Source organism: Drosophila pseudoobscura, chromosome 4 (assembly GCF_009870125.1).
Source record: "Drosophila pseudoobscura strain MV-25-SWS-2005 chromosome 4, UCI_Dpse_MV25, whole genome shotgun sequence".
Classification (NCBI taxonomy): domain Eukaryota; kingdom Metazoa; phylum Arthropoda; class Insecta; order Diptera; family Drosophilidae; genus Drosophila; species Drosophila pseudoobscura.
The window spans coordinates 3,988,557-4,013,030 of NC_046681.1; the positions used below are offsets into that span (position 1 = coordinate 3,988,557).

A 24,474-nucleotide genomic window follows, 5' to 3' on the forward strand; every position below is an offset into this window, starting at 1 on the left:
TTTGGACAATACCAAGATAAGCAACAATGCAATGAAATTCAAAAGAATTCAAACTAACCCTTAAATAGATAATAGAACCACCACCACCTAAGACAATCCAATCCAATCCAGGAGTCCCAGACGCGAATATAAATATGTGAAACTTTTTAATGCCTGCTTTTGGGCAGATTTGCTTAATTTACTATTAGCGAGGACTACTTTTTATCTAATCTCGTTTACAACCAAACACATTTGGACAGACGAAGCTATTTCCTGCTTTTCCTTTTTACTGAAGAGATGTACACAACTCGTATTTTCCAACAACACTTTTATTGTGCGGCGCAACGTGTTACGCTAAGCCCCAGAACTAAGCTAACAAAACAATGCATACTTCAAGGCGAAAAGGCGCAACAGGCGGCCGTTTGGGATGGGTTGACAGGGGAGAGCCGGCATCTAAACGTCATCATCGTGTTCTACTGAGCGCGGGCGTGCGAGAAATATGAGCGAAAATGTTTTGCCGCCAAGCCGGCTCTCGCGCGCTCCGGAGCAGCCGGAAAATATGCTACGTAAAAATGCAAAACATCCGTGGCCCGAGTTAGGGGTGGCTCTGGCCCAGGCGTCGGGTTGGACAAAGCTGCTCGACATTCGTCGGGTTGGTTGCCCTTCGATTGCGCCACATATTGAGGTAGGCACTTGGATATTTGCTCGACCGATTTTTGAGATACTCGTACCACAAGATACATGCTAAAAGCCAGTTCCCGTTCCCTACCCTTTTTGGCAGTCTGACCCTGTCCTCCGTTGACTTGGCCGTGCAAAGTTCAAAGATGCCCGAAGATGCAACCGGTTTGTATCTGGCAGCCTGTCTTCGACTGGACCTCAAGTCGTTCCGTTCTCGCTTGGTCAGCAGCATCCATCCTTTCGAGACGTGTTCGGGAGGACCACGATCACTTGGGCCCTCAGTTTAGTTTGAACTTTCATTCGGTCGCGTCGCGTTCGCTGTTGTTGAGTTGATCCTTTTCGGCTTTGGTTATTTGTTGAGCCGATAAGTTTCGACTTTTGTTTTTCGTTTTTGTGGGATTTCTGTTAAATTTGATATTGTTAAACCATCATTTTCGTTAACTCTTTGTTAAAACGCTTTCGTTACAAGCAAATTCGATTTAGGCTGATGTTGTGTGGAGACTCAAATACAAAACTACATCAGAAGTACGGTGACAAGTGACTAATACAAGTACAATATAAAATACAAATCTTAAGAGTGTGCAACTGTTCCATAAAGTGCTGTATACTCCAGGTTTATTGATGTGCTGTCTAATATATTGGCAGATTAAATATTTTACAAGACTATAATAACTATAATGTGTTTTTACACTCCCAAAGCTTGGTCAGATTTTTGCAGCACACAGAGAAATCGCCTCCGTCCTCACAAAGGGACCGATTCGATTCGTAAATCGATGGTTTCCATACATAGTATAGAGTCCAATTTTGTTTGCCATTGGAAAATTGAAAAAATATCTATTTAAAGAACACCTTTATTTAGTAGCATCATAAAATGTCCAACATTATCTTAAATTTTTATTTTTTAATCAGTTTATATATATTTTTTATAAATTCGTTTGAAAGTTGTAACTGCAAACAATTCATCAGACGATTAGCACCATAATGGATTTTACATATTTTTTATTTTGAATAGAAAGAAAATACACATAAAACCATGCTGCAAGTTACATTTGGATGCCACGCAGTTTACAAATTCAAGCTAAACTCATCTTTACTTTTGGCAATACAAAGAAAAGTCCTTTCATAGTTATTTGAACAAATTACGAATGGTATCAATGGATTAAACTGGACTGCTCGCCTTTGACGAATGTGTTTCTAAGCCGAAATGGAAATGATTTAAAATTTATTTGTGACCTTCTCCCTTTCAGAACCCCCACGAAATCCCACTAAACGAAGAATAGAACACAACTTAGCAGAGCCCAACTTCAAAAATTCTAATTACACTTCCCTGCTTACCCATCCTGACCCAATGCTATCCATTATCTCTTGGCCTTTGATCTGATTGTGCGAGTCTTGCCAAAATATTTATTAGTTTTGATTAAGCTAGTCCGCTGTGCATGCCGATCATGGAAAAGTCTAATGGAAGTCGCAAGCACAGCCTAGACCAGCTCGAGCCTCCTCCGCCTCCGCCTCAGTCCCAGCCGCAGTCTTCGGTGGCCTCGCCGATGCCTGCCTTGGTGGAGAACTGGAGTGGAAAGCGGAAGCTCTATGCCATCGATGAGCGCGAAGAGAGCTCGCCGGTGACTGTGGGCGAGGTGGAGGCGGAGACGGCCTATGATGCGGATGTGGACGAGTTGGAGCAGCCCGTGGGTCAGCGTGAGATCATCTACGAGCTGTTCCAGCCCTGGGCCCTCTCCACCTACGGCGATCAGGCAAAGACCAAGACGATAACGCTGCGCAAGAAGGCGCGCATTCTCAAGGCGCTGGAAGGCAAGGAGCACAGTCGCCCGGATAGCTCAAAATTTCGCTTCTGGGTGAAGACAAAGGGTAAGAATCGAAAGAGCTACTTTCTGCGAAAAATCCACAGTTGACCCACTTCCTTTTTGTTTGCTTTTGTAAGCAGGTTTCACCACAAATCGTCCCGACGGCTATGAAGAGGCTGCCGGCAGTCGACGACGCCTGAAGCCTCTTCCCATTTCCGCAGTTCTCTCGGACAATCCTGGCGATGTGGATCTTTTCGCCGCATCGACCAGCAAGGGATTCGGTCGTCGGATCTACCGCAAGGTGGCCTGTGTAGAGGAGTTCTTCGACATCATCTATAACGTGCACATGGAGCTGGGCGGACGCAGTGGGATGCATGCTGGCCAAAAGCGCACCTACCGAATTGTGAGTGTAGTGTATGGGAAGAACACAATTCTGAAATCGGAGAACTTATAATGATTAGCCAACTAAAACACTTCGCTTCTGTTCCTCCCCCCAGATAACGGAGACCTACGCTTTCCTGCCCCGCGAGGCGGTCACCCGCTTCCTTACCATCTGCCCCGAGTGCAAGAAGAACCTCAGACCCTCCTCGCCGACGGGGGGATGCAAGGACTCAGAGCTGGCCGGCAATGAGAGCTCCTCGGAAGTGGAGAACTATCTGAATTATTCATCGCACACGGAGAGCTCCTTGGAGGCGGGACCCACGGCCAAGCGGCGGCGCCACTCAAGTGCCGATCTCAAGGGTTCAGTGCCCGTGGCCGGGGTGGGCGTTGGCGCCGCTGCCAGCAGTGCCAGTGCCACACAACTCGATGTTCTCGGAGCCCCTCCACCCAGTCCCACCGCGATACAACCCCGCGCCCTGGCGGCTGTCGAGACCACTCCGGTTAGCGTGCCCAAGATACGGGTCAAGACACAGTTGCAGCGTCCGTTGAGTCCACCGGGGGGAGTTCCAATCACAGGGCCAGGTGTTTCGGCTTCTGAGCTGCCCACCCCCAACCAGGGACAGCCCCAGAGCTTCAACATGCAGCTTCTCAAGTCGCGGGATAATCTCCTCAAGTACTACGACTTTATGCGACGCTTCTATGCCGGTGGCTCGGTGCTTCATGAACCGGTCCTAGCGCCGCCCCTCTACGGCAGCAGCCTACTGCAAAGCCTCAGCTATCCAACCACCAACACGACAAGCAGCACTACTACACCAACCCCTTCTACTACCCCTGCTCCTATCTCTACCCCTACCCCTAACCCTACCACTAGCCTTACCACAAGCCCAGCAACCACCGCAGCACAGAGCAAGAGCTCGGCACCTCCCAGGGCTTCCTCCCCAGTGCCGACGACGACTCCGTCCGCTTCCTTTACCACCTTCAAGACCTCCCCAGATAGTTTGTCTCGGGCACGCTCACCGATACCGATGGCCTCGGTAGCCACGCCTTCCGATCCCCAAGTGTCCCATACGCCGATCAATTTAACGAAATCTCTATTTTGCAGCCCGAAGAACGGGAGTCCTGCCTCGACCTCGACACCAGTTGCCGTGCAGGCCCCGCTCAAGTTGGAGCTACCCAGTCCGCCCAGGTCGCTGCCAGAGCTTCGCATTCCCCAGATACGTGGCATGCCGCATGTGGAGCTGTCCTTGCCGCTGCCTCCACTCGACTTGGAACGATTGAAGCCCATTACCTCCACGTACTTGCAGTTGACACGCAGCATGGGACTGAGCGACGAAGATGCCTTGCGCTTTGATAACCTGGTGAGTAAAGACTTCAAGTACTCGCTGTAGACCTAAGAGATGAAACAGCAACCGTCTTTGGGAATTACCTCCAACATACGAGTATTCTTCATAACGTTTCCGTCCCATTTAATATTGCAAAGAGAAGCATTTCGGTTTGAGGGAGTTGATCTCAAATCATGTTGGATGTTCTCATTATTATATTATAAAACTTCAAACTTATATTATAAAACTATCTACCCTTCTATATTTTCAATAAAATGTCCTCTATTAGAATAATAATGACATGTTTACAATTTGATAGTTTTCGTTTTTTGACGATAAAAACTATTTGTTATGACCAAACATTGCCGATTCCGGCAACAAATCACATATTATTATTCTATCCAATTTGATATATATTTTATTTTATACAGTATTAAATTTGAATGCCTTTGGCGATTTACAACGTTTATTAATAACTTATATTAAAACTGCAAAAATTACAAAAAATTCCAAAAAAGGAAAAAGGAAAAAGAAAAAACAAATATAACATGCTTTTTAGTTGCACAAAAAACAATCATGCAAATGCAAAACAAAAGTGATGCACACGAAATGCACAAATTTTTCAAATATTTATTCCCTTTGTAATTGTTTTTATGCTTTGTTGAATTTGCCAACGCTTTTAATTAGTTCCGACTACCGTCGGGCCGGGCTTTGCTTCATTTTCCATTCAATTGTACCGCCTACACTAGACTTAAGACACCCACCTATTGCGAATCTCACACTTTTGATTTACAAACAATTTTTTACTAATCTAGTTTCTCTTTTCTCTGACATGCTTGGCTTATAAATGTAACGCAACTAATGCAATGCTAACGAGCGAAAGAGACACTGACAGCGAGAGAGTTCTGTCAGATCAACAATCACTACTCTGAAAAAACACAACAACCACAACCACCTCTGCAACACCAACACGCACCCGTTTCGGCCACACCAATGCTTTATGCACAAAATTATGCAATATTTTTTGTTTGTTAATAATTTGCTTTGAAATTCAAATTGAATTTCTCGTTCCGTTTCGTTTCGCTTTTATTTTTATAATTTTTGATCTCTTTATGCTTGAATTATTTTTGCTGCAATTTATGTATATGTTTTCCGCTTTAATTATGTTGTTAACATGCCTAATCTATTAATTTGTATTATTATTTTTATTTTAATACTATTTTAGTTGAATTTTGATTATTGAAATTATATTTTTTCTTTCGTTCGATTCTTTACAGCTCAGTTGCTAGCGCAAGACAAAAGAAATTGTTTGTAATAAACTAGATTAACAAAACCATTCCATCTATGCTTTTTAATGACTTTGGCAAGGAATCTAAACAATGCAAATTATTTAGTATGCTTATTTAGGAATAATAATTATTAGCTTGCCTGCAATTCTGAATATTTTAGAGCTCTTTGTAGTTGCCTAACTTTAAAGATGCGAGACGCGTTACAGGTAAGATATTATAATAAGCTTGAAAATGCTTGATATTCTTATATTCATCATTAAAGCACAATATTAAATAATTTACACCGACACAGATTGACATTGACCCTTACTTACTTCCCTCGCCATCATTAATCACCGTGTTAGTTGAAGTGGAGGTCAGTTGCTGGCCCACTAAATATTCCCGCAAAGCCCCTACTGATAAGCACTTTCATTTGTATTATTATTTATTAATTTATGCTCAATGTATTTCCGCGAAGACATACTTCTCATTAAGTTAATCGGTCTCAAAATTAGGTCACTTGGTGGGCTGAGGCTCCTGGCGGATTTGCTCCTCCTCTCTGACAGTGCTAAGGACAAATCTGGCACTCAGGACGCGTCCATCCTTATCCACAATGGTCTTGACCACTTCTCCATTCTGGGCTAATATATCCGACGGGCTGAGATTCACCTTCGATAGGTAGTCCTCGATCGACTTGTCCCCTTCTTGTGGAGCATTCGCCGTTGGTCGTCTGGTGGGCAATGGAGGCGGAATGCTCTCATCTGTATTCCCATCTATTCTGGGGGTCGTCCTCTGCTGCAAAAAATCGTCGAGAGGTGGAAGAGGCGTGGTCGTTAACATGTCCAGCCCGAAGCTAGGAGCCAGTGCGGGTAGAGGTGTAGTCGAACGGGGACTAGGCATTGCAGGAAGGGGAAAGCCCAATGAAGGCCGATTGGGATTGGGTGGCGGTGCTTGTCCCGGGAAGGGTTGGTGGGGCAGGACTGGGAGAGAAGCAGGAACGGCGGGCCTGGGTGCTGCTGAATTTGGAAACTGCGACTCGAATAGATTAGTTCCCGGATGCAGCGGGCCGCTGTAGAAGCTGGACACACTCGTGACGGTCCGTCCTTGATCATCCGTCTCGGTCTTGGTGGTGGTGCGTGGCGTTACCCCGGGTGGCAAATTGAATGATGGCCAATGAGCTGGCCACTGGGGAAAACCGTTTGAGCTTCCGAAGCTGCCGAAGGTGCTGCCAAAGCCATTGCTCAATGAAAATCCGAAGTCCGTGCCAAGATTCGGGCTAAACTGTTGGCTCAGTCGATTGGGTAGTAGCTCCCAGTCCTCATTGGGCTTAGCCGCGTCTACATTCGCCTCCAGTCTTGCCGGGCGAGTCTCCCTCGTTGTAGTTCGCGAGATGCTCGTTCCGTCCGCCGACAGCTCGAAGGTCACTGAGAACATCTGACCCTCAGCGTCCGGCTTAGTGATAACCACCGGCTGCTTAGTGCGCCACAGCTCTCCCATAGTCACGTCATCGATTTGCAGCGCCCTGGCCTGTTCCATTAACCACTGGCTGGGTCCCTCGGCACTGGGATACGCTGTTGCTGTTCCCATCTGCGAAAACAAGTATATGACGTCATTTGTGGGCTTACTACAAGGCAAGTCGTCTGACCTACCACGCAACAGAGCAGCAGCAAGCTGGCGATGCTGGCCTGTAGTCTAGCGACCCTCATTCTCGATATTTGCGAGTCACTTGTGAACACTTTGGCGGTCTGAACTGCACTGAGCTGAGCTCCGTAGAAGTGTCTGATAATTACGCCTAAGTTGGCTAATCAGACTCGTATATACATCTGTATATATGATGTACGGGCATGCACGTAATACATATTCATTATTAGCTTAAAGGTTATCGCTCTGTGTGGTGGGGTTTGTAAGCAAATTGGGATTTTACAATCAGAATGGGAATACTTTCAATATTTTATTTAGTGTAAAAGCTCACCTGCAAAAACGCATATAACGAGTATTGAATTATTGCATAATTATCGTTACATTTCTGATTAGTATATCTTTTAAAAGCCACCAACGATTTCTCATATTTATTCTATATTATGGCCTTGTCTCAACGGTTCTCAACAACGGCCTGGCCGTCTAAATATAGACAAATATAAAAAGTTATATATACAGTTGAAAACTAAACACACTGATTGACCCAACCGTCACTTCACGAAGGCAAATGCTAGCAAGCTTTTATGCAAATGAAATAGCTCTTAGGGAAAAGAAGGGAATTTTCTGTCACACCAAACTGAGAATCCTCCACCTATTTTGAGCATTATTTGAAAGATGATACAGAATTGATCCAAGCAGCTTATATAATTTTGATATCATATTGTTAGTTCTTTAGGCGGGAGCGGTTCCCCTATTTTATGGCCGACAAGCCACACCAGGAACGCCAGCATCAGCATAACTGCCTCTAAAGGTTAGGCACTAAAAATAAAATCTGTCAAAAAATAACGAAAATAATATGGTACCCAAAAACGGGAGAACGACAAACACGTTATGATGAGACGACAGAAATAAAAATTTACCCGTACCCGGTGATGTGCCTCTTGGCTGCTCCGAGTGTGTGTGTGGGCTTGGGTGTGGCCTGAACGGGTGACCAGAAAGAGACTGAGAACTGAGGATATGGAAGATGCTGCCCCAGCGATAGGGGCAGGGAGCTAGCCTGGAATTGGTGTCGTGGTCCGGCAACGATCCCCAAAGGGTGCAACAGCAGGACCGGACTCCGGGCAATGCCATGCAGGATTTACGCTAAAAAGACGCCATAAACTTTGAATGCCAACAGAGAGCAGGAAAAAGGGACCAAAATTGGAATTTGATAGACGCCTGGGCTCTAGTCCTGGTTCTGGTCCTCGTCCTGGTCCCGGTCTTCGTCCGGCAACGTGTATTGGAAGGAGTACGGGTACGGCACGGGTTCGTGTCCGTTCACGTCTCCTTCCCATCCTGTTTCCGAGTTCAGAGGCCGTTGCACGCTTGCCTCTCGCCCTGTCCCAAGTATTGACGACTTTTTAAAAGGGTCGAACCAACGTCGACGCTGTCAAGGATAAAGACGGAGGGCTATAGAGGGACTATAGACGATAGACGAGGACGATGCAAACAAGGCTTAGAGGATGGGGATGAGGGCCAAGGGCTGCGTTGGCGCGTGCTATAAACCAACCGATTTGAACGCTTTCGAGGTGAGTCGAGCCGAAGGTGTCTGTGTTTGCGAGGAAGTATATGAGAGGGTGGGGGTGTGGGCGGTATGGGGCATAGAGCAGGAGCGAGTCTGGGGGTGGGACCACCCAAAGTTATAAAACTTTACAGTTAACTAGGCTTGGCAATCAAGCTAAAAGCAAAGGCGTCGTCCTCATCCGTGCATCCGTATCCCGCTTTCGCTGCTTCTGTTCGGTGTCGCGCGTCTCGTCTGGCGCCATCTAGCGACAGTCGTCGGTCTGCGTCTCCTTTCGGAGAGCCAGCCCCCAAAAATAGGGATGACAAGCCCAAGCCCCAAATGCGTCCGAGCACCTCTAAATGTGAGCGGGTCAACTGCCACTTGACCGTATGTGTGTGTGCCTGTGTCTGCCCTCTGTCCCAGGTGGGTGAGTCGGTGCGCGGGCTACCCTTAGACCCAGCTCTTGTCGCGACCCCCACTTCAGTGCCTTGGCTTGCCCAATGCGCCGTCTGTATATCCAAATCGGTTTCCATTGCCTTTTGTTTCAGCCATTTTGTATGGACATTTCACCAGTCTAGCAGATATGGAAGATATTGTCTTTGGACGTTTGAAATTTTTAAAAGAGTTTCTTACCCTCAGGCGAAGGGATCATATCGATGGGGATGTGAAATCTGGGGTGATATTTGTATTCAAATATATTGAAAATAGCTATGAAATTAGTTTAAAACGATAATAATAAACACCGGTTTATCTAAACAGTACTTCGTAATCCCATATTTCATTCGTCTTCAATTGATCTCTCTTCAGATCTTCTGATATTCCATTAAAATTAAGTCTTTAAATTTCCAATCCACCCCGACATTTCTGTGAGACGCATTCTTATGTTTAGGTACTTCTTTAAAAAGAGAATTCATAGCCAGCAGCGGACCGCACCCCTAGAAGAAGAACCACGACCGGTCCCGGTCCCGAGAACAGCCCTTCTCCTTGTCCCTGCCCAAATCGTAGCCAGAAGAAAGCCAGAGTGGTGGGTCGATGGGCGGTCGACGGAGTTTTAGTGCCTCTGGAACATGGGTCGGGCACTTCTTCATTAATTTTCATGGCGGCACAAGAACAATGCCCCGCCTGTCCCCGCCCCGCCCTGCCCCACGTGGAGAACAGAAATGTTGGAGCGAAAAAAAGTTTCGCCGGCTCGGACCAAGTTGTGGGTGTGTTTTGTGCAAATGAGTGAAGGTGGAGACGCTGTCCTCCTTCTTGTCCTCGTTCCGTCGCTGTGATCCAGAGTGTGTGTCTCTCTATCTCTATCTAGCGTTCTCTCTCTATCTCTCTTCCTCTCGTTGTATCTGTGTGAGTGTGGCTTGATTACTTTCTGTTTTAGGGTACCGTCCCAACCCTCCTTCTCGGCTGCCTTTCAGAAAGGGACTTCTGAGGCAAAAACGCATTTTTATGTTTGCTCGCCCGCCCGCCCAGCCAGCGGTCCTTATTCTCTCCCCCTTTTTTTTATCGCAAGCAGGATGCGAATCCCTTTTTTTGCCTAGCTACCCGGCCACACCCCCCGTGGCAGTCACGAGGATGGGGCAGGGAGAGGGCAAGGCGACTGAGACCAGAGACGCTGCCAGGCAGAGAAAATCGTCCCAACCTCAACCAGCCTTCGATGGAAAAAATTGCAAGTTTTGCTGGGGAAAAAGCCAAGACAACGTCTTGGAGTCACTTTGACATGGCCATGGCCAGGGACAGACCGGTAACCACTGGCCCAGACCCAGACCCAGCTTCTTCTCTTTTTCTTTCCCCCTGGGCTGCTCTAATGAATTCCCATCCAGGCAACTGGGCAGCATCTCCGGTGCAGAGAGCAGAGACGAGAGAGAAAAAACAATTAAAGTGGGATTTTGGTGGGGTGAAGATGGAGTTGGAGACGGTCCCGTAGCCGGAGGTGGAGATGGAGTCGAAGGTGGAGATGGCGATGGCCCAGGCAGACGCACCCATAATCATAATTGCGCGCCCGAAACTTGTCGATTCATCTCCCGACCACCCCCACTCCCCACCCCTTGGCAACCCCTTGCTGTCTTCTAATTCTCAATCCCCCTTCGCTTAATTGTTCACTGGGCTTCCAGCTTGTTTCCTTTTCAGATATCTTTACCCCGTTCCCCCTTTTTTCCTCTTCTCTTTTATTCTGAATTTTTTTTCTTCAAAATTTTCACTCGCCTGTATTTTGTCAATTTGCTTGGAGTTTTTCCTCATTTCTACATCTTTTTTCTTCAGCTTCTTGTGACCATTCTTGCACGATTTTTGTGTTTGCTGATGAGCTCTGAAAGTTGCCGAACAAGGTGGCAATTACTTATTTTGGCATTCGCCGAGACTTGTGTTTTAATTACTAGCGAGATTCGAATAGGTCCGGCGACTTTGGATAGGATTTGGGGGGATTTTATTTTGAAGCCGTCACATTTTCCCCTTGGATCTAGAAGATGGCTTTTTTTATTGAGTGTTGCCGGAGATCGTCCTTTGATTTTGAAGGAGCTGGAAGTTGGAGATACTTTTTTTTCGACTCTTTTTTTTTTGCAGTACAATGAACTCTTCGGTATTTCTGAGTGATACTTTGTAACGTAAGATTTTAATTGGTTTTTTTATATATTTTTGTTGACCATAGACTATGGTAAATACTCGTATTAAGGAACGTTTCAGTAGGGATAAAAGGCATATTTATATGTGACTTATTTGGTGGTTAGTTTTAGGATATCTCATGAATTTAAAATGCTTTAGGGGTCAAAATGTTCACAGTTTGGTTTAAGAACAGCTTCTGCTCCATCACTTAAACACAGTCCAGACAATTTCTTTCTCCAATCAATACTCCATCCATTCCAATAAACAATTTGACTTCAATTACCGAAACACTAAAAGAAGTACAAAACATGAGCAAAAAGGAAGAAAATTGCATTTCTGCCAATGGAGCTTCCGTTGAATGCAACAGCAGCAAACAGCAGGCAACAAGCAACACGATGTTGAGCGATGATGTTGATGACGAATAAACAAAAGATTAACCCCAGACAACAGCAAACAGAACTGATCAAAGAGTGTCCCAGAGAGAGCCAGGAGGGGGGTGGGGCACAGAGTCGGTAGAAAAAAAGAGTGGAACAATCAAATAATGAATTCCTTTGGCAAACGACAAATTGATAAATTAAACGCCACTTATGGCAGCAATCAAACAGAGCTGTTTATGTGTGTGCGTCTGTGTATGGGTTTCTCTACAAGTGTCTGTGTCAGCCGGAAGAAAGTGCAAAAAGAAATCAAAATAGCGGCAAGGACACGCAGGACAACAACAGGAGGAGAAACAGCCGCAAAGTGCACGCAAATTGAGGCAGCAATAAAAAACAGCATAAACAAGCGACGCCAACAAATAAAAGCAAAAATAAAAGTCAAAGGACTCTCTCCCTCTCTCTTACAAGCACTGCCACACTTGTATATACAACACACACACGCACGCATACACATGTACATGTACACGGTCATATACAGGCCAGACGAAAAAAATAGAAGCAAAACAATTAACGTCCTTGACGAAAATGTATTTTTATTTCATTTTATTTTGCGCTGCCATCGAAAAAAGCTAAAAAGAACATGCTGAAAAGTTGAGCCGTGTGCGGAATAATAAAAGTGCAAAAAATAAAAGCAGGCGACCAAGAAAATTATCCCCATGGAGGGGGCAGACAGGAGGTGGGAGAGACTGCTGAAGATACACAAAAGAAAGCAGGAAAAAAGTGGAAAGCGTAAAGTGTAAAGTAGAGGCAAAACAAACAAATAAGCAAACAAAACGAAGTTGAGAGCGAGACGAGAACGTCGTCGGGCTCTGGCAAAGAGAAGATGAAAAGCATAACCGGAAGGCGGATGATGGCAAGGCTTGGGGGCAGCACGCGCACAGACACAGACACGACGCACACACAGACACCCGGACACATGAAAAGCGGAAAGAAATGCGAAGGCAAAAGTGTTTGAAGCAACAAATAAAAAACAAGCAAGAAAGACAAACTAGAAAGCGAGCAGCAAAAAGAGACCTCAATGACAATGGAATCAACAGGGGCAGCGGCGGCAGCAACAGACACAACAACCTGTTGAGTCGCCCAAACACATTCATACGAAATCATGCTCAAAGAGAGAGAGAGAGAGTGAGAGAGAGAGAAAGAGAGAGTCCTGCAAGTCAAGCGGAAATGCAAATAAACAAACACGAGGCGCACACGAGAAACGAGGCCGAGGCAGTGGAACGATGAGTAGGAGAGACGAAAACCCGCGACAACGACAACGACAACGACAACGACAACGACGACGGTGACGAGGATGTCGAGCGGCCTTTCCATTGTAATGGTTACTTGCTCTCTCCGCCAAACACACATACACACACACGCACACACATACACGCATACACTCTCGGCTCTCGGTTGTATGACTTTGAATAACATTATGGAGGATACCGACTTTCAGCACGTTTTTTCCGATTTTGTTTGACCAAAAATACAGCAACAAAACAACTACGAAACGAAACGAAACAAAATAAAGTAAACGAAAGCCAAACAACAATAATTGAAAGCAACAGAAACAGCAAAAGCAGCAAAAAGGATACGATACGGCATCGAACGGGCGAAAGTTTCCAAAGGAATTTACGACTTTTGGCGAAATCAATTCAAAAGTGGAACAGCCATCATAGAGCAGGTCCTGCCAGCAAAGATACTCCTTTTGCCCTTTTTATTTGCATATTTGACGGGGGGAGCCGGGATTTACACATTATTATTTTTTCTGGTTTCTCGTTTGGTTAGTGGAATTTTTTTTTGATTTATCATTCGAGTCAGTTTTGCGGTCGAGCCAGGAGTTGTTTTTGTACTCGTAATTGATATGACCAATTGATTGGATTGTAATTGCTTTTTATTGGATGGAATCTTTAGGGAGAGGGCAAACGATGAGCCGCGGAAAGCAGGACCCTGATTCAAAGGGTCTTCGGCAGGTTAATGAAGTTCGAGCCATGAGAGGGATGTCAAAGAAAGATGCAAATCTCACACTCATCAAAACTATCACAATAATCTCGCACAACCTTTGGGCTTTCGCTGTCATCTCAATTACCGCATTTTAAATCAAAGGAAACTGCATAGATGTTGCTTAATTTAGAGGCCTACAAATGGTTCATAGCGGTTTCACCTTATACGTATGATCCTTACTACGGACAGACATTAGATATTTCATTTTCCTCAACAATTTCATTTATTTGTACTGGACGAAGCGAAGCTCTCATTTCCATTGGCAATAGGCAAAAGGGATTCCCCCAAAGACCCCACACAAACATACGAAAATACCAAGAACTTGAATTATATTTTGCAACTAATTTAGAAGCTGAACGCATACCACTCTTATACTCAAGCAGGCTTTCTCCATCTCTCTCTCTCTCCCTCTGTTTCTCTGCTTCTTTATCCTTTTCTGGCCTAGACATTTTGAAGAAAATGCATTGATTATGCATGCGTGAAGCCCAAAACTCAACTGTGAATGCACACATACCCAAACCCATACCCACACCCTGACCATGGAATGGACCCTTTCCCGGCTCTGATCTTACGACGTTCCTGCACGCCCACTCAACCTCAGAAGGAGGGGAGGCTTTCAAGTAAAAAGATAAGACAGAACGACTACAGACATGCTACTTTCTCTCGCTCTTTCTCTTTCGCTGTCTCTGTCTCCGTCTTTGTTTCTATCTCTGTTCCTCTCGGCATCCTATCCCTCGATTTCCGACCTTCTGGAGCTGGCCAAATGTCGTAAGATTTACTCAGACCCCAAAAAGCTTTCAGCTCGCTTACAACACTAGCTCCAGCTGGTATGCAGAATTTTCTTCAAAATTTTGCACTTCTAAGGTCCTTTTGTGCGTGCGTCCTGTGCAAATTAAAAGCATTTATATATATATATGTGAGCTACCTCCTGGGAGAAATTACCCCAGACTCAGTCCCTCCTCTACCTCTTCCTCTTCCTGGCCTCTCAGCCCCAGCAACACTCGCACACACCCCCGAAACGAATTATGCACAAACGACGTTCGTCCAACATTGCTTATACGTAACGTTGCCACAGCTCCTGCTCCGTTCGGCTCCCGTGCAGTTGCTGCTGTGTGTGTGTGTTGATTAGATTTTCTTGCAAGAAAACTGACCAAAGAGTTTCCCATACATCAGTTGACCACACACACAAACACACACAAGCACCCACACCCACAGATGCAACCTCCCAGCACCCAATCTACCCACACCTAAGCGCACACAAATACACATCCATCTTCGGCTACATAGGAAACCAGAGAGATTGAAAGACAGAAAGAGAGAAAGCGAGAGGTTTCTACTTTTACTTGTAAGAATTTTTGGACTCGTGCATGTGTATGCTTGTATTTTAAGAAGCTGACCACACTCTCACATACACACCCTCCCACGCATACGAGCATGCATCACACACACACACACACACACTGGCGAACCACATGCAGCTGCAACAGCTTCCGTTTCCTGCCCCTCCTGGCGACCGAAAAGTTTTCGTTGTGCTTTCTTGGACTTTGCCTAATGCACATTTTTGCATTTTGCTCTAGACAGAGCCAGCATGCAAACTGCCAGAGCGAGAGGGTTTAATTTGGAAATTTCTTATTAGTGACCCCCTCCGCAGCCCCCAGAGGGAGTAAGCGAGAGAGTGAAGGCGTCCTCGAGTGTGTGCATGCGAGTGTTAGAGCGAGCCAGGCATAGCTTCGAAGAAAGTGCAGCAAAGTTTCGGGCGCCAAGTGCCTGGCCAGGCATAATGTTTGAAGAATGGGCAGGCCATGGGATCCCAGGGAAGCACACAGGCGTGTGTATCAATTGCTGCCTGGGCACCAATTCGCATTCTTTTTTTTTGGGGGGAATTTGCGGGTTATTTTTAAGGTTTAATAGCAATAGCAATTGTAATTCCGATCAGAATTATACGTTCTTCTTTGAATACATTTAGATATGTTGTTTGTTTAGTTGTTCTTGATTTTGTTCGTTGGCACCTTTCTTAAATAGATACATAATTAGTGATATAATGGATTAATTTCACAAAAATGTGATCCAGCTATCTCATTACATTCTTTGCCATTTATTTAGTTTATTACGATTCAAGGCATTCCCTCAGACGAATTATCAAAAATTGGCAGATATATCTATCTCACATATTTAAGTTGCTAATGCTAATGCTATAACAACGTATTCAAATATTGTGCAAGTATATATTTATATACATAATTGGGAAAAAATATTTGTCAAAATATAGATTAATCGAAAATTTAGAATGAAAGCCAGAAAGCACCTATCAAAGAGCAAAGTAAATTGCTCATTTATGTATAAAGGATGCCACACCCCGAGCGCCCAATGAGCTGCCTTTATTTAGTTGCAACAAGAAAATGCAATTTCTTAAGACATTTGCCAGTTCCACTGCGTTTCATAGACCATCAACCTCCAGACTCCTCCCAATATCTCATCACCCGTTCAGGCCAAACAGGGTGAGATATACATAAGGAACGAGATAGATAGATAGATAGATAGATAGATAGAGAGATGGAGATAGAGAGAAAGAGAGATGGAAAAATCTCACGTGTGTGTTGGTCGAAAATTTTAATCAAAATTTATCTTAAGAAAAATGAAAATGCCCCTTAAGCCTTTTGGTGTATTTAAGTGTATGTGTTTTGTGGGTGGGTATGTGTGTAGGTGCGTAAGTGGTGCGTTTGCTAGAGCGAGATGTCGGCTGGAGCAACAAGGCCTACAAATCGATAACATTGCATACTTTTAGGCCTCAAGACGTGGGTATCTCAAGGTATTGGGCTCCGGACCACTTCTCTAGCAGACTTTTCCATAATAATAATTATAACAAGACAATGTTCAGGCTGGACTCGAGTCGTTTCGAAGTTGTCGGAGAGTCGGACTAAGAGAGTCGGGACATCCGAGGGCTTATTTTTCAAGGGGCCACTGCCACTGCTCCGTCTCACTCTGTGGCTAGGGCTCTGAAGCTGCAACAGGATGGGATGGCATCAGGATGAGATTTGTGTTTGAGCTGAACTGAAATAATTATGAAAGGGGCTCGGAACGATAATAGAGTTGGAAGGCAGCTTCTTGAGTAATCTCCATAGGTGTCGCCGCCTGCCAAGGGGCCCATTGTCACCCTCAGTCCTCCCACCAGGTCGCATCGATTGTCTGATTGGGACAGGCGCTGGCCCTGGCTCTATCCCTCCCCTCAAATAGTGTGTAACTCACACCTGTCCGACAATGGCACGGCCGCTCCCACAGAGGAATGGATAAAGGGTTGCCCTGTATAGGGATGGGTTTCGTACTACGTTCAGGGTTCGGTTCTGTTCTGGTTCTGGTTCTGTGCGTGTCGCCTTTGTTCTGCGATGATGCATCGTCGTCATTATGATTTTCTATATATTGTGTGTGTATGTGTGCCTGCGTGTGCGTGGTGTGGGAGAGAGGGTATCCGATGTGGAAAGAGAGTAGTGAGCGGGTAGCGGGGGAGTCCATGTGTGCGAATCGTGTGTTTGTGTTTGTATATAATTTTCCACATATAAATATGCACATGGGCCTCTGTCTCCTCCACGCATCGACAGAACATCCGTTCCAGCCTTCACAGTCTCTGCCTCTCTGTCTCCCTGACTCCCTGTCTCTCGCCGTCTCTTTTCCACTCCCCCGCTGATTGAGCGTGTCTGTGTGTGTAAGCAATTATGTGTGCTTTATGTTTGTGCACTCGATTTTTTTGTTGTTGCTGCTTAATGTTTTTATTGCATTTCTGTGTACAGGTTTTTAGCGCTGGTCCGCTGTCAACATATGCCTATACGGCTATTCAATTAAACGCATTAACTTGATTTTCAATTAACTTTCAATATGACCGCAACAGGAAATTTTCCGTTTGGCTATACGCTCTTATACGCAATTCGCGAGCCTATCATGCTTATGTGATATTAGGTCTGTGGGTCTCAGAGCATGTCTTCCTCTTTGAAACTCCCAATTGAATTCATTCCAATTAGAATATCTGTGGAATATTTCCAGAGTATGTAACACAAAGTAATCCCCCAAGCTCAGAGTACTCAGAGGCTTCCTTCGTCGTATTACCATTTGTTTCACAAATGACTTGGCACAAACTACATCCGAACATCCGCACATACGAGTATATCAAAGAACTTTGGAAAGCACAACACAACCCTACCCTTCTGTGGGCCACCCCCTGACTGTTCCCACCACCAAAAGCAGAGAACTTTCACTGATTTTCTGGCATTATTTCCATCAAATGCTCAAATGTTTTACTTAGAAGCGAAACACAATTAACTGAAATTAAACTAGGCACAATTTCTGTTGAAAACCACCCTTTTGGAGAGTGCCAGTGTTCCGTCCCGTCCCTCTACCATTAGCTTCAACCCTACCCCTGGCTTGTTCCTTGAGGATTTTACCTGCATCTTGGTCTCTTTGCTGCTGGGAACCCTCTCAAACCCTTTTCGCCACACTTTTTAATCACTTTGTCACCCCTTTGGCGAGAGATTCGGTGCCGAACCCTTTTCAGCCAACTGTCCTAACCCATCCGAAGCCAACCGAATCCCGGCTAGACCCAGACCCAGACCCAGACCCAAAGCCAGGGCAGCCCAAATGCAAATCAGACACATTTTCCAACCCAAAATGAGAAATTCCGAGCCCGACATGAATAAAAATGCGATGTTTTCTGGCAGTACTCACTTTTTTTTACCCTCCCACCCCCAGTACATCTCTGTTCCTGTCCCTGTCTTTTGGCCTTTGAAAAGTAAAATTTATTTTTGATTAGGAACACCCCGGACAGTATAGAGAGCTGGGTTCTGCTTCGGCATGGCAGTTTGTGCTCATCATTATCATCATCATCAGGCTTCATCGCACGAAATTACGAGAATCAACTGGGAGTCGAAGTCCACCCCTTCCTTTTTTCGTTCGTTGAGTAAGTTGGCGGCCCGAAGATTTTGTGCCTGGTTGTCATGACGGCCTGGCAGTGGGGCCTCCCAATCACCTCATCATCATCCCCTAGCCATCAGCCAGAGCCATGTGCCGTAAGCCTCCGTGCTAAGAGTAAACCGAGCTCGCGTCACCAGTCTCGTTAGCACCGCCAGAAGGGAGGGACATCTTTGTATTATTTTCAACATTTAATTTGTTGCCTGAGACGACGAAGATGTAGAGGGAGGATTGGGGAGGGGAGTGGGGATACGGCTGAGGACAGAGTAGGACGTCACCATAGCATGGTACCACTGGCCCGCCCTATCGTCTTTGCTACTTTGTTTCGCATTTTCGTGCCCAAAAATGAAAAAAAAAATTGTCAGGGAGGGAAGTGAGAGGTGGAGGGAGTCCCCAGAACCACATTCATGCCCGAACCCACATCCTTACCCTCACCATTACCCACGATCCGTCTGCTGCTGAGTATGTGTGTTCCCAATTTTGGACGCTCGTTTGCGCTTATGTAATAACCTCGAATCTAATTACTTTTTGACAATATCGAAGGGGTGTTGGTGCTGGGGCTCCACCCACGCCCAACCCCCAAATGCCTTCTGGGTCAGGGGATTTTTTCTTCCCCTTCGGCTTCTTTAATTCCATCCTTATTGAATGGAAAGCGGGAGTGGGACTCGGAGAGGGTGAGGTCTAAGGAGCATAATTGAAGAACTCTACATGGGAGAACTAACATAATATTGCTTTTGACACTGGATTCCGGTGAGTAAGTGGAGATGTGATCTGCTTGAGTTTGGTTGGGGGAAAGTTTCGATTTCGATTCGAGTTTCATTTTTGGCTTTTAAGCGAAAGTTGATGATGGATTGTTTGGGGCATCTATAGAGTGTAAAGAATCGTACAAGAAATAAACCTTTTGCGAAGGGGTTCCACAGATAACCTGTAAGGGTGGGACTTTCTTCTTCCATCTTCGTTTGTATCACTCCATTCTCCGTCCGTTCATTTACCGTTTTATGCTTTATTCACAATTTCACTGGCTTTTGTAGCTATAATTTTAGCATCGTCTTTGCCATTTTGGCAACTCAGCTCCAAGGTGACTGCTTTTCCTTTGGTTGTGTTCCGGGTTTGCCACTCCTTTCAAACTCTTTTTCTCTCGCCCGAAAACCCTCGTATTATGCAAAGCAGCTGCAGTGGCAGCGGGGGCCGCAGCAGAAGGAAGCACTTGATGAGAAGACCTGACAGAGGGGGGAGCAATGGGAGGGCGGACGGAGCCCGAAATCGGAATGAAAAACATGACGGACGTAGAAGGGTGGGTTTAGCACCAGCCCCAGCCCACTTTTAGGCCTAAAAGCAAACTTTTTTTTGTGTCGACCCCGGAGAAAAAGTTATGAAATATAGAAAGAAAGTTGAAGAAATGGGGTGGGAACTTGGGACTGGGATTGGGTGCTTAGAGGTGAGCCATGCGGCATATCCTTCATTAAATCGAAGAACAAACGAAGCAGACGAGCAGAGACGAAGCAGCATGGCGTCCAGGACCCAAGCCCAAGGAATAAGAGGTACGGTCTGGGGCACACATGTACCAGGTCCAATAACCCCTCTCCGGTCTGTCCCTGTACCCGTCTCCGTTTCCATCTCTATCCCCAGCCGGATTTCTTTCAGTTTAGTTTCCCATTTCTTTGCTTTTCCTTGCCCACACTTCTACTTCTGCCACCAACACCAGCTTTCGACTCCGGCGATGTGTGCCGATGTTAGCGACCCTCTTCAAATGTGTTGCCTCGGCCTGGCATGCGACGGGAACAGGGAACAGGGCAAAGAAAGGGACAGGGACGAAGAAGAGGACGTTGTGGATGTCGACTGACCTGACCCCCCCACAGACCGATACTCACTCACCCCAGGGCAGCAGCAACGTTTCAAATTCAACGACGACGACAATGATGATGAGGATAGGGATGGGGTGGTGTAACGATGTCGAAAAAAAAACTTTTTCTTGGCATTTGTTGAGCAGGAAACGACGAGGGGATGGGGTGGCGTTAGCGCCGTAATGGGGGCTGGGGTTGGCAGGAGGGTTCTCGACAAAAAGGCGGTGTGCCAGGGCTAGACGAGTGCTGCTCTGCTCTGTTCTGCTCTGCTCTGATGTGTGCGCCTGTAGTTGGGTTGGGCCAGGCCCTGGGCTCGCCCTTGTTCACTCTGCGAAGGGAACAGGATTGGAAGAAGGCCCTGACTGACGAGTCCCGCGTTTTCATTTTGTATCTGTATCTGTGTATGTGTGTGTTTTCTTTTCCTTTTTTTATATTTTGTGTGCAAGGGGGGGGGGGGAATGAGGTGGAGGTGGAGGTGGATGTGGAGCTGGAGGTTTTATTTAGGCAAGGCCGCAAGGATATGCCAGGGGACCCACAGGGGCTGGGTCCGGACAGGCATGTGTTAGTTTGAGTTAGACCCTTGGCTTGGATCGTTCGCTGGGGGTTCGCTGGGGGTTCACTGCGGTAACCATGTCGCCTGATAAGACACAATGGACATATCAAATTGTGGCTTAGCTCCATGTGTGAGTGCCGGCAACGGGAATGGGGAACAGGAAGGGGGGCTACACTTTAGGGCGCGGCATCCAGCTTAGGGTCCACAGGGGTCTAGGGACTGGGGACTGGGGACTGGGGACTGTGGACTGGCAAGTAAAAATATAAATGGAATTTATGTGCGACTCCCCGCCCCGGCCCACCCTCCAATTGGCTCAGGCGAATCGCTTTTGCTTTATGTGGGAACCCCGAACTGAGTCAGAAGCTCTGGCTTTAAAAACCTGTCCCGATTCGAAATGCTTTATGTACGGGTATATCAAATACAACTTTGACCAAACCAAAGCAGGGAGAGAGGTGATGGGAGATGGGGTGGTGCCTCCCCGATCCATCAACTGTCAGTCGGGGGACGCGAACTGCCGTGGAAAGCATAATGCGCGTTACATGAAATGAGTTTTGATGGGCGGCTCGGGTCCGGGGGCCGCCATGCCCATCGGCGCTGACTAACATAGTTATCCCATATGTATATGTCGGGGCCCTATCCCATTCCCCACTCTCTCTCTCTCGTTGTTCTCGCTCTCAGTGGATGTGTGTGCAACGAGGGACAATTTAATGGCCTAGGGTTATTTGGGAATAGGTTGGAAACAAAGCGCTGGTCAAACACTGCAACGAGCCCCGACAGCGGCCTGGGAGCGGGCCTGGAAGTGGAAGTGCGACTGGGAGTGGCAGTGGGCTCTAGGAGCGGGCGGAAGACCAGGCACCGGGCACAAAAATATCCAAAGCCAAAGAGGAGCTAGCTAAAAAACGAGGAGGAACGTTGTGAGTTGCTGCGGACACCGCAACTCTACGGTTATACCCGATACTAAGTCAGTATGGCTCTCCTCCGGCAGACGCCGCTAATATTTAACGACACGACAAAGAGTGCGTGCGAGAGAGACAGAAAATCAGTCTGAGCGTGACGTCGGGCGCTGCGTAGCCACTGAAAATTGATTTGTTCCTTTTGGCTATAAAAATGATCTGATCTGATCCAGATTCAGCAATCTGATAGATATGGTCATTATCTATGATTCTGCGTTTTTAGTTTTCTCAAATCTGCAATATTGTGGATGCAACAGATTTTCGTCCTTTGTGGGGGCGGAAGGGGGTGGGGTGAAATTCTGAGATATACGTTTTATAGTGACATCTTAAAGGAGTGTGTGTACCAAATTTGGTTACTCTAGCCTTAATAGTCTCTGAGATTTGTGGTTGCCTCAGATTTTCGTCCTTTGCGGGGGCGGAAGGGGGTGTGGCGAAATTTGGACAGGAAACGGTCAAGGTCCGATATCACAGGAGTGTGGATACCAAATTTGGTTGCTCTGGCTTTTATAGGTTCTGAGATCCTTGAACTCATATTTTGCAATTGGCAAAACCGACCATGAAACCTGTGTGTTAGAGTGAGACAGAGCGAGAAAGAGTGAAATTGTTTTCGTGATTCTGGCTGTAATAATTATACGATCTGGTTCAGATTTTGCACTCTAGAAGATATAGGCATCTTCTACGATTCTGCGTTTTTAGTTTTCTCGTATCGTTGAAATTGTGGATGCCACAGATTTTCGCCCTTTGTGGGGGCGGAAGTGGGCGGGGCAAAGTTTTGAAATATTTTTGGAGCAGTGACATATCACAGAAGTCTGGATCCAAAACATCGTTGCTCTAGCTCTTATAGTCTTTGAGCATTAGGCGCTGAAGGGGACGGACAGACGGACAGACGGACAGACGGACAGACGGACGGACGGACAGACGGACAGACAGACATGGCTCAATCGACTCGGCTATTGATGCTGATCAAGAATATATATACTTTATGGGGTCGGAAACGATTCCTTCTGGACGTTACACACATCCACTTTCACCACAAATCTAATATACCCCAATACTCATTTTGAGTATCGGGTATAAAAAAGGACAGGGGGAAAATATACGTTGCAGCACAAAGAGCAAATGGTAAAAATTAATGCAACAGAGAGAGTGTGAAGCGAGCAAGGGGAGAGGACAGGACCGTTGGCCAGAAGCCAGGGTAGACACAGAAGGGAATCGATAGGGACGCGCTGCCTGTAGCACCGCTTAGCCTTCAACTCTCTCTCTCTCTCTCTTGGCGGCTGTGGGGAGACTTTTCTTTACCCACACCCAAGACTAAACCACCCACACCCAACTCCACCCACACCGTCGAGAACTCCCCGACCGCAGCTCTGAATTATGCCAAGGGGAGTCCGGTAACGAAGTACTATGGAAAAGCAATGGATTTGATAGCGTAAAAAGTGGCCAAATAATTTATATAAGATTCAAATAAAGTACTTTATTAAATCTCGATGCCAACAATGGACGATATTGATCTGAAGGCTTTGAAGGACTGTTGTTGTTTTGCTTCCGATATTTTAAAGATATTTATGTGTGTGTGTGTTTTTTGTGACTGTGAAATTTTTGATCATTAAGAACATCAATTGAATCCATTTGTGTGTGTTACAGGGACATTGGGCATTCAAACAAATATATCAAGAAACATGCAAAATAGTAGAGCAGAAAGCAGAGACGAACGAATCCTACCAGATAACGAAAATGTGCGTGTGAGCATGTCGCAATTGAGTGAATCTTATTTACAAAATGCAAAAGATGAAATAAAACAACAAGGCGAACTAAAACGGACAAAAGCCATGTGACGGATATAATTTCAGACAACATTTAGTTACGCTTGGCTTTGCTATGAGCTAAATGTTGTATATTCCGCTCATCCGAAATGTCATGCGCTCAAATTCAAAGATTTGTCATATGGAGTGTGTTGCCCTTCAGGAAAAGTAAAACTACCTGGAAATGCGACGGCTTGCTTATCGGTACGGGTTCAAGTTCAAACCTGTTGCTGAAGTCCGTTTGCACATTCATTTCACATTCATTTAGGAAGCATGGATAGACATCGTTTGGAGCAACTAAAATAGTTCACAAGACTATGGCATATGATGCATAGAAGACATTAAAAGACATTGACCTGTCTCTCCCCAATGAGCGATAATTATTTCAGTAGCGTTTTGTTTACAATCATTGGGAGGAAAGACGTAAGTGAAACAGTTCCCACTGTTCGCACTGGGTGCACACCCACACCAAATCCCAGCCCGACTCACTCCTAAGCAACCACTCTCGTCCACCCACCCTTTTATGACGATTATTTTTATACCCTTTTCCCCCAGCCGACCCACTCCGAGAGGCACGGGCCGAGTAGCGACCCCAACCCTAAGGAACTTTTCCTGCTGCCGAAATTTCAGCCAGTGCTTTCTCCCCTCACACCGCGATGAACCCACTCTGCCCCACCTCCAACCACCAACCGACCACCCCGCTTTCCCCATCACCCTTGGAACATTTTCCAAGCTTAGCG

The 24,474-nt window shown here is 46.1% G+C and overlaps 2 protein-coding genes across 3 annotated transcripts in view; one reads left to right on the top strand and one right to left on the bottom strand.

Annotated features, from left to right (window-relative positions):
- Positions 1 to 910: 910 nt before the first annotated feature.
- The window catches only part of LOC4816659 (mucin-17), a 63,041-nt gene continuing 39,477 nt past the window's right edge, over positions 911 to 24,474 (top strand). For both annotated transcript variants that reach the window (XM_033380003.1, XM_033380004.1), the window contains exons 1-4: positions 911 to 1,182; positions 1,905 to 2,523; positions 2,600 to 2,862; positions 2,957 to 4,198. In XM_033380003.1, the coding sequence (XP_033235894.1) occupies positions 2,094 to 2,523; positions 2,600 to 2,862; positions 2,957 to 4,198 (1,935 nt within the window). In that variant the 5' untranslated portion in view covers positions 911 to 1,182; positions 1,905 to 2,093. The remainder of the gene's footprint in view (positions 1,183 to 1,904; positions 2,524 to 2,599; positions 2,863 to 2,956; positions 4,199 to 24,474) is intronic.
- LOC4816460 (WAS/WASL-interacting protein family member 3) lies at positions 5,858 to 7,216 on the bottom strand. Its single transcript, XM_001356172.4, has 2 exons — positions 7,080 to 7,216; positions 5,858 to 7,017 (listed from the first exon to the last, which is right to left on the bottom strand). Exons 1-2 carry the CDS (start codon positions 7,134 to 7,136, stop codon positions 5,947 to 5,949), a joined length of 1,128 nt encoding a protein of 375 aa, XP_001356208.4. The 5' UTR covers positions 7,137 to 7,216; the 3' UTR covers positions 5,858 to 5,946.